General features: G+C 42.5%; 1 protein-coding gene across 3 annotated transcripts in view; it reads left to right on the top strand.

The window, feature by feature from the left end:
* Positions 1–234: 234 nt before the first annotated feature.
* Positions 235–10,354, top strand: part of SMG1 (SMG1 nonsense mediated mRNA decay associated PI3K related kinase) — a 123,294-nt gene continuing 113,174 nt past the window's right edge. For 2 of the 3 annotated variants that reach the window (XR_010591185.1, XM_065559966.1), the window contains exon 1: positions 235–535. Coding sequence is in view for 1 of the 3 variants with exons in the window: in XM_065559966.1 (XP_065416038.1) it covers positions 447–535 (89 nt within the window). In the remaining 2 variants the exon portion in view is untranslated. Of the gene's footprint in view, positions 536–4,334; positions 4,488–10,354 lie in introns of those variants that run through there. The other variant, XM_065559967.1, reaches the window with a different exon arrangement.

Here is a 10,354-nt window from a genome sequence, read left to right as displayed (position 1 = left end):
CCCCCCGAACACACCAAAGAATGGGAGACAGGGGAGACCCCTCCTGAGGGGGCCGGAAGGCAGAGTCCCCCGCTGAGGAGTCTCCCCCCCCCCGGGTGCGTGTGCCCTCTCGGCGTGGGGGAGGGGGTAGGGAAGCCCGTTGTGAGTATACGGCGTGCGGGGGGCCCGGGGGGGGGTTCGCGTGACCCCGCGGGGGTGACCCCGCTCGGTGGCTGCTGTCCCATGGTGCCCCGCGGAGGGCGGGCGAGCGGGGCGGCCCCATGGCCCGCGATCCCAGCATGCCGTTCGGCCAGGGAGCAGCAGCAGCAGGCGGAGCCGCCGCCGTCTCCTCCTTCACTGTGAGACAGCAGCAGTAGCAGCAGCAGCTTGAGGAGAGCGAGTGAGGAGCCGCCGCCGCCCCTGCCCTGCGCCGCTGCCCGGCCGGCCATGCCCTCTCGGGCAAGGTAATGAGCCGCAGAGCCCCGGGGTCTCGGCTGAGCGGTATCGGCACCAGGCAGCACTATCACCCGCGGAGCTGGAATGACTGGCAACCCAGGTGGGTTGGGCTCGGGCAGGGGGAGGCGCGGCCTAGGCGGCCTCCGGGGCCATGGGGGGGTGCCTGGCCTGGCCTGTTCCCGCTGTGCAGGGGCCTCTGGAGATTGGGAGGAGGGAAGGTGTGTGGGAGAGGAGAACCCCCCGGCTTTCTACGTAGGCAGGCCCAGCTTCCTGAGTGCTGGGGCCTAGAGGGAAATGGGGAGGGGGGAGTGACCCATCCCCTGATTATTGGGGCCTAGAGGGAGGGGGGGGGTGACCCAGTCCCTGTCCCTGTCCCTGACTATTAGACCTAGAGGGAGATATGGGGGGAGGTGTGAGTGACCCAGTCCCTGACTATTGGGGCCTACACACTCAGGCTTGGGGTGTGTGGGGGGTGAACGGCCACTGCCTCTCTAATGTGGCCTAGTCAGATGGGGAACGAAACGCCAGGACGCCTCTGATATAAAGGATCCAGACTTTGCTGGGTACTGGAAAGAGCTGGGGTAGGACGTGTGGACAGTGGAGGGGTATTTCCTGCTATATAAGCAATTCCTTATCTGTTGGTGGCTAGAGAAACAAAATGTTTCTGTATCACACAACATGTAACTTCTTAGAATCCTAGTTTGGTTGGGTTTATGTTGATTTAGCCCAGCCTCTCCTTCCCCTTTCAGGGTTTTGACCTAGGTGATTTATAGTTTATGATGATTTTAAGACATTTCAGTTCAGCTGCTGCTGGCACCCCACACAGTATTGTAAGTAGCAACTTTGTTGCTCAGTGATTTCTTTTATACTAGGAGACACTTTCCTTTAGTGGTAAACAGACGTTTTGAGTTGCTTATATTGAAACAGAATTTACGGGAACCTTCAGTAAGTGCATTTTTGTTCTTTGTGTTTTTTAATTGGAAATTACTTGAAGGAGAATAGAGGCTGCAAACATACTGGAGGTCTTTCAAGGGCTTAAAAAAAAGCACACACAATGTATATATAAATTTTGTTCTTTAATCAGGAAAAGTAGTCCAGAGTTGCAGGTAAACTAATAGGATTTTTGTATGTGATGTGTTGCAGTTATTACATTTCAATAACTGAAAGTGTATTTTGCATCTGAATTATTCCCAACACGTATCACCCGTGTAGTTGCTAAACTGCTTTAGTTTCTTGATTTAGTATCTTGATTATCACTTCAAAAGTTTTTTTCCTCTTACTTAATTGGCCTCTTAGAGTTGGTAAGACATCTCCCACCTTTTCATGCTCTCTGTGTGTGAAAGCTTATCCTCAAATAAATTTGTTAGTCTCTAATGTGCCACAAGTACTGCTGTTCTTTTTAGTTTACTGTATTAATTTTTAAAGTTGTTTTTGTGAAACTGTTGTAATTTGGCCTGAAGTATCTAAGTCCTTCGACTTCATTATTGTTTCTATGTTGAACTTCTTTGGCTTTGTTTGAACGTTACTAAAACTTAAGTTGACAGAGCAAGGGACTGCAGTTCTGAAGTTTGCTGTCAGTATCACGTAGTTTCTTAAATTGATGGGATTGTCATTGGAATGGGGAGATTGAATGGATGTGGAAGTGGATCCTGCTATTGTATGGGTGGAACGCTAGTTTCATATGTGTGAAAGAAACAAAAGTTCATTTTGACTAAGTAGTCAGCACTCCACATGTTAGGGATGTTAAGTATGCAATAAGCATGCAATATTTAAATGATCACATGGTCACACCTCACTAAATTCTGCTCTTTAGTTGTTGAGGTGTAGTAAATTGCAAGTTTAAAAGTTAGAAATTTGCAAGCCATCATATTGATGTCCTGTTGTGGCATCCTATTTCGTCAGTAACAATGGAGGACTTCCAATGGCCTACAGTCTGGTACCTCCCTTATTCCCTAAATGATTACCTGCAGAGGAGTCCTGGACTCCATACTTGAAGTCAAATACTTTTAAGCTCTTGACCCAGAGTTTCCCCCTAAAAGAAAGGGTTAGATGTAGTTTGTGTCCCTGCTGATATGGTGACAGCTGTGATAACGGCTTCCTGATAGGACATATTAATTTGCCACAAGACCCATCTTTCTTTCAGCATAGAAAATGTGCTTTACAGATGCTGAAGCCCTGTCTATACTAGGAAATTGACTTACTGAAAACCATTGAAGTGGAGGAGGCGAAAATGGTTTAACTGTTGGCACAGTAAGAACAAAACTGTATTCAGCAGTATTACAGAAAGTGTGACTGAGAGGAGATGAACCATTGTCACTGACAAGTTAGTTTCCCAATGTGACTGGGGCCTGGTCCTCTGCATCCAGAGGATCATGAAATTGGAGCATTTGTAAAGGAATAAGTGAGATCTGTAGTTGTCCTTGGGAGCAACCTCAACCTACAGCAATTCGCTTTACCCCTTAGTTTATCTCCCAGGCACCCCAAAGAGTATAAAAATGTACACAATGAGAGTTGTGAGATAATTCTACATATGTATGAAGTCTAAAAATGTTACCATAATACAAAGATCACTTTGACCGTATGAATCAATATACGGTTGTTTAGTTGAGCCTTCAACAAGAAAAAAAATCTTTGCAAAGGTATATTGTCAGCTAATTAAAAAATTCTGATAGAGCTCCCTTAAATAGTATGTTCTGATATTTTTTTTTTAATTTAAAAGTAACTGTGAATTTTTTTGTTTCCTTGTTTTATGTTTAGAATGAACTTTTGGATAACAATTATAACAACACAAAACATGCTCAGACTTTTTCTTTTTCCTTCTGTGTATACACCTGTCTGTTGTTTACTACCTGTTCAGTTCTAGCTCTGTTGCTGCTGGTTAGTGGTAAATAGCTTCTTGCAGGGGCAGAGGAAGGTTGTATGCAGGCACCAAAATTTCAAAAATTCTATCAAATTTCCAATGCAAGAAAAAAGAAAATAAAACTTTTTTCACTAATCTTTCATGGCCGATAGTATGTACAAAACTTTCAAATGGAAATACTATTTTTTTAAGTTGACTGTATCCCTTTAATTAGGATATTGTGTTTTGAAGTTTAATGATCTGTAAACGTGATAAATGAGATGAAATCTGAACTATAGCATCAGAATCAGAACCTCCTGAACCTTGAGGTGTGAAAAATCTGATTCTGAATTTTGCAGCTCAGATCCATCTCTAATAAAGTCTAGTTGGTGAAGCAGAATTTGAATTTCGTGTCCATGTGAATGCGGCAATACCTGTCAGATGTGTGTGGGCTGGTTTACACACAGTTTTTGTAATGCTGTATATTGGACAGTAATAAGCTATATGATATACTATAAGCTCCTTTATTCCTGAATAACTGCATCCACACTAGGGGGGTTGTACCAGTTTAACTATATCTGTTTCTAAATGGATATAGCTAACTGTGTATGGACAAGACCTGAGTGTATGTGGCAGAATTTTGATCAGGAGACTTGATCACATTTAGACCCTCAATTGCTGCCTTTCTGAACTTCCAGGCCTCTGCCTCCTTAGTTTTCCTTACAAGTGTCCACTTCCTTTGGCTTTTGGAAAAAAAATTAAAAATTCATATCACTGTGGCGTTCCTGCTAGTTTGTCTGCTATTAATCTTTAGCATTGGGCTGAATTAACTGTGCAACACACAGTACTTCTTCACACTCACAGGAAAGCAGGCTTTGTGCAACACAGAAGCATTAAGCAAACTGATGTCTACTGATGCAGCTTAATGGTAAGGACTAGAACCATGGTTTTAACATTCACGTTTTCAGGCCATGGTGAGACAGGGTAGATGGATTTTAAATAGCCTGCTCCTGTAACCAGGAGTTACTTCTGGAATAACTGAACTTCTCTTTATGAACAGAAAAAGACACAAACAATACGGTAGCTGAGGATGTATATGGAGAAGTAAGAAACAAAAGCTCTGACTGGTAAAAGTTCCAAAACTACTCTGATAGATACAAGTTCAATCCTGGAATTTAATTCTTGAAAATGGAAGTTATCCTTCTCATGCAATGTAAGTTAGTGTTCTGAATTATTATTATTCGTTTGCATTACCATGGCACCTAGAACCCCTGGTCATGAATTAGGAGCTACTTGTGGTAGGTGCTGTACAAATACAGAACAAAAACATGGTCCCTGCCCTCAAATTGATTATAGTCTAAGTATTAGGCCTGAGCTACATTAGAAAATTGTGGATCAGAAAATCCACGCCCTTGAGTGCTGTAGTTAAGTTGACCTAAACCCTAGTGTAGACATGATTGAGATGAGACCCCATAAGAGTTTTAGCTGTGTGAATGGATAGACAAGTCTGTATCTTAGATGTTATACAGAAAGAATCGGCAAGATTTATACATAGACTTGATGTGAGGACCTAGAGAGAGATCCAAGATGATAATGACACGCAGGTTACAGGCAGGAAGGTGGTGTCGTCCACTGTGAGTGAGAAAGGGGGTAGTGGGGAGGGTTTGGTGGAAAAGATTAACAGCTCTGCTTTAGCTGTATTCAGCTTGAGCTGACAGACAGTCACAAAGACATGTCAGAAGGAGACCTATCTGGCGAGAAGAGGTAGATCTGTGAGCATAGAGATAGTAGTTCAATTTGTCTTTGTGGATGATATTCCCCAGAGATAAGGTGTAGAGAGAGAAGAGAAGGGGCCACATACAGAGCCCTGTGGAACCCCCACAGAAAGTTGGAAGGGTGATGGAGAGGATGTGCCAAAAGACATGCTGAAGTACCAGTTACGGAGGTAGGAGGAGAACCAGGAAAGGACAGAAGCATGAAAGGCAAGGGTGCACAAGGTTTCAAGAAAAGCATGGTTGACTGTGTTGAAGATGGCTGACAGGTCAAGAAGGATGAGGATGGAATACTGGTTCTAAACTTTGATTAGGTAGAGGTCGTTAGAGATTTTGGTGAGAGGGATTTCAGTGGATTGCGAGGGACAGAAGCCAGATTAGAGAGGGTCAAGGATGGAATTGGAGAAAAGAAAACAATTGTAACCAGCGTGTTCAATGAATTTACAGATGGGTGGAAGAAGGGGTTGGAGAAGTAAGTGGGGTCAAGCTTTTTTTTTTTTAAAGTAATTAATTAATTTATTTTTTAAAAGAAAGACTAAAGCAGTGGCTCTCAACCTTTCCAGACTACTATACCCCTTTCAGGAATCTGATTTGCCTTGCATACTCCCCAGTTTCACCTCACTTAGAAACTACTTGCTTACAAAAACAGACACAAAAATACAAAAATATCAGCTTATATTACTGACAAATTGCTTGCTTGCTTTCTCATTTTTACCATTTAATTATAAAATAAATCAATTGGAATATAAGTATTGTGCTTATATTTCAGTGTATAGTATACAGAGCAGTATAAACAAGTCATTGTCTGTATGGAATTTTAGTTTGTGCTGACTTCGCTAGTGCTTTTTATGTAGCCTGTTGTAAAACTAGGCAAATCTCTAGAAGAGTTGGTGTACCCCAGGATGGCATGGGATGGGGTCACTGAGGCAAGTGGAGGGATTAGAGGAGAAGATTCGGACAAGAAACTTCTATGTCTCTGACAGGAGAGAGCTATAGGAGGGGATTAGGAAAGGAAGGAAACTAGGGGAGAGGGAAAGTTGTCATATTTTGCCCATGTTGTCAACTTTTTCTTGTACAAGTTCATCCTGTGCAGAGAGAGAAATTAAGGCAGGAGGCAGGGAGGGTTTGAGGATTGAGGCTGGGATGGAGTACATGACATTCAGTTAAGCTGGAGAAGTAGAGTTGTTTAGGAAGATGGCAGAAGTGAAGGAGGAGAGATTGGATTCTTGATCACAGGCTTTTTGCCAGAGATGCTCTGCTGTGTGGGAGCAGAAGGAAGTGAATGTTGTGACTGAGCCAAGGTTGCAGATTGACAGGATGGGTCTTGCAAAAGAGTCAAGGTGTGTGGAGGGGAATGAACCATGGAGAATCATCCACCCTATCAGTGGATAAAAAGGGAGGTGAGGACTGAGAGCAGATGAGAAGTTATCAACCTTGATAGACTGGAAGTCACAGAATATTCTGAGTGTTTCAGTGTTGTATGTAGCAAAGAATTAAAGCATATTATAGTTAATCAGCATCTCCTATTTGATAAGTCGTTCTGTAGGTTTCATGTAATGTTAATGGAGCAGTTTTTTATGCAACCCATAAACCTTAGTTTTTCTGCAAGTTAAAAGTTCTTGTGTGTCACTTTCAGTTTCTTTTCAAGTGTGGCACATGGATTTCAAAACTTTTTGTTCTAATATACAGTGCTTTTTTGCTAATTATGTCAAGGATTCAAACTTGTATAGAGATAATGTAAGCATGTAGTGTAGTATACAGAGAGTTACCTGCACAAGTCCATTTACTGTGTGCTCTATTGCCTTTTTGGTGCTAGCTTGTACTGAAAAGATAACTTACTGAGGTAACAACTGATAGTTGTGGTTCATGTTGCCAACAGAGATACTGCAAAATTCTAGTAGAATGCTAGAAGCACAGAAACCCCCCCCCTTTTTTTTTTTAATATTGCAGTGTATCAGACTCCTATTCCACTCAGAACGAAGAGATTATAACGAGCCCAAAGATACTTTTTTCAAATTCAAGCAGTTTTACTGGGGATTGTGTTTTAATTTTATATGACAAGAAAGAGCAATAGGCTTGATGTGTAAAATGAAGGTAAAGGGAAACGAGGTAGCAGTGATCACATTAGTAAAATTACGGTGAGAGAGTATGAATATGCTTCATATGATGAATATTTACCTATAATGACTCATGCGCCACACTTTGCTGCTGGCCTCCTTGAAGTGTGGTGTGTGTGTGTTTTTTTTTTTAACAAGTATTCTATTTCTGTCTTTGTTTTTTTGAATCAGTTTCAGTAGTTTTTCCCAAAAGCCATGCTTTTCTAACCTTGAAATCAGTCAGTTCAGTTGTTCACTGAATGCTTTACAGAAATCTGGGTGACTGACATGTAATATTTCATCCTTGTTGGCCACATTAGTACTGTTATCTAAGCATTCATGAAAACTGTTGTGAATAATTTTCGTCATCAATCTTACTAGTCTTTAAAGGTGACCTGCAATGGATTTTTAAGTATTTATACATTATTAATTCTTTATAAAAGTGACCTGTAAGATAATGTGAGTGGGGGAAGAAGATGTTGTTTTTTGTTCCTTTTTAATAATCTGGTAAATAACTAAAATATCAATCTTGTGTTTTTCTGGTTTTGCTGGAAGACCTCTTCCAGGTCTCAGAGCAAATGGACTGTGATCTCTCATGTCTTGACTGAATGGTCAGTGGAGTTAAATTTTCTAATAGAGATATCCTTTCTTCAGAATGTTCTGTGATCATCCCTGCTGCTACAGCTAGCAGTCCAAATCACTTTTGAGATCTTATTGTGCTAGACACTACAAATACAGAAGTAGACATTGTCTTCTTGTCATGGGAGGATTCTTTAACCACAACATTTCTAATTGTATTTAAATAGGCATCAACAAACACCATTTTAAACTTTCTGACTAAAAATCCCTTTTTCTTTCAGTTGCTTAGGTTTGTCTTTTGACTTCTGTGAAATAAAAATTGGGGGAGAAAGGGATAATTTTTCCTTCCCATTTTCCTTAAAATATGGGGGTTGGTGGAATAGCAGTGGAAGTTTTCTCCCATTTTTCAGATGCATGGACTTCTGTTTCAGGAAGTGGGAGCTTGCTTTCAACAGATCAAAGCCTGCCAACCCCCCCAATCTCCCCCCCCCCCCACCTCTTTTAACTGGATTTCGGTGCTAATTTCTTTCTCTGTATTTTGGAGAAAGGAGAGCAGTTCTGTGACCCACTGGGATTTATTTTAAATTCTAGAAATGTACCTCAACTTCAACATATTTTCAAATTCATATATTCCCTCAAGGTAAAATACACTACCTGATGGATATATAACTCCTCTGCTCCTTCAGTGTTTCCATCTTGAATTGTCAACATGTAGATATTATCAAAAAGGTCAGTTACTATTGTCACCTCATCTGTTATCCGTACTCCTTTCTACCCTTCATTTGTGTCTTGTTGACCCCAAGCAGTTTGGCGGACCACCCTGTCCTCTAGCACAGTAGTGGTTTTGTCATTTTTGTTGGCACAGTGTGAAACTGACCAGGATCACATAAACCTAGTGCTGGCACCATTGTGGGTGGGTAGTTATAGAGGATTGAGTTTGAATGGCAGTATGCCAGAGGGGTGTGAAGAATATTAAGCATTGATAGTCTCTTGGCTAATTCAAACCAATGAACATGCTACATGTTCAGTCAGTCATTCACCTGTGCTGTTGCAGGTTGTAAAATCTCTGCTAAGAGTGAATATTTTAATAATTCATTTCCTCTGGACAGAATGCCTACCTTGCAGGGTGGGTACAAATCTGACTTAACCCCCCCCTGCCCCCCACTAAAAACAAATATATATTTTTTCTTTTAAAAAGTAAGTCTGCTTAAATTGAACTCTGAATTTAGTCCCAAATCTGTTTTAGGCCTAAATTTATTATAATCTCTCAAAACATTCAAATAGAAAATAAGTAGGCTGAATCCATGAGCCTCTATGACAAACTATGTTAAAGGCTGCTTTTCTAAATAAAAAAAGAATCAGGGGAAAAAATCTAACTTGGTGTCAAGCTTTATGAATGTGGCACAATAGGTCATGTACTGTATTAAGGGCTTGTTTTGTTTAAAACCATTTATATGCTATTTTGTGTATTTAAATTCCAGTTACCGTTCTAATGCATCCGGACACAAATCATGAGCAGAAAGTTCATTATCTAGTAAATAAGCAATATATTCACCATTTTCTAATATATTAAAAATGTACAATTAATAAGAATCTGAAAATATTAAACTTTTAATAGTTGTTTAAATAAAGGCTATAGTTTAAGGTTACGTTTTAGTCAAGGGCATTTTTAGCAAAAGTCATGGACAGGTCACGGTCCGTAAACAAAAATTCATTGTACTATATATCCCTAACTAAAACTTGGGCCGGGCACCGCGGGGGTGGGGTGGGGGGACATGGGCTGGGACACAGCGGGTGCTGTGAGGGGGCGGGCAGGGCCGGGGATCTAGGGGGGGGGGGGATCCAGGAGCGCAGTTGGTGCTGGGGTGGACCGGGCGGCAGCAGCGCATGGCCTGGCACCCCACTGGTGCTGGGGGACGGGGGTTGGAGGGACTGGCAGGCTCTCTACCTGGCTCTGCGCAGCTCCCTGGAAGCGGCCGTCATGTCCCTGCAGCTCCTACGGGAAAGGAAGTTCAGGGGAGCTCCGTGCGCTGTCCCCGCCATGAACTCTGGCTCTGCAGCTCCCATTGGCTGGGAACTACAGCCAATGGGAGCTGCGGGGGCGGTGCCTGCAAGCAGGGGCAGTGTGCAGAGCCCTCTGGTCCCTCCACCTAGGAGCTGCAGGGACATGCTGGCTGCTTCTGGAGAGCCCCCCACCTCCCCAGAGGTAAACACTGCTCTACACCCCAACCCCCTGACCTGGCCCTGAGCCCGCTCGCACACCCAGACTGCTGTTGCTGCTGGTCCAGGGGCTGCCTGAGTGCTTGGGCAACCCCTGAGCTAGCCGCACTGGCCACTGCAAAAGTCACGGAGGTCATGGAAAGTCACGGAATCTGTGACCTCTGTGACACACATGCAGCCTTAGTTATAGTGCAAAAAGATGTACCAGATCTAGTGTAATGGCTCTATTTAGTTGTAAATCAACATGTTTTAATGGTTATATCAACCAGTCAGAATGCACCTTTCTTTAGAAAATAACTGAAGTACAAATGGAAAAGTTGCTTAAAATTGATGATTTAAATTGAGGCCTTCCGGTTGGAGATTTAAATCAATCCACCCTGCTACTTTGGGCACGTAAGTACTGGGATTTGTCT

The sequence above is a fragment of the Chrysemys picta genome, chromosome 10 (assembly GCF_011386835.1).
Source record: "Chrysemys picta bellii isolate R12L10 chromosome 10, ASM1138683v2, whole genome shotgun sequence".
NCBI classification, from domain to species: Eukaryota; Metazoa; Chordata; order Testudines; family Emydidae; genus Chrysemys; species Chrysemys picta.
This window is presented reverse-complemented; position numbering and strand designations above follow the sequence as displayed.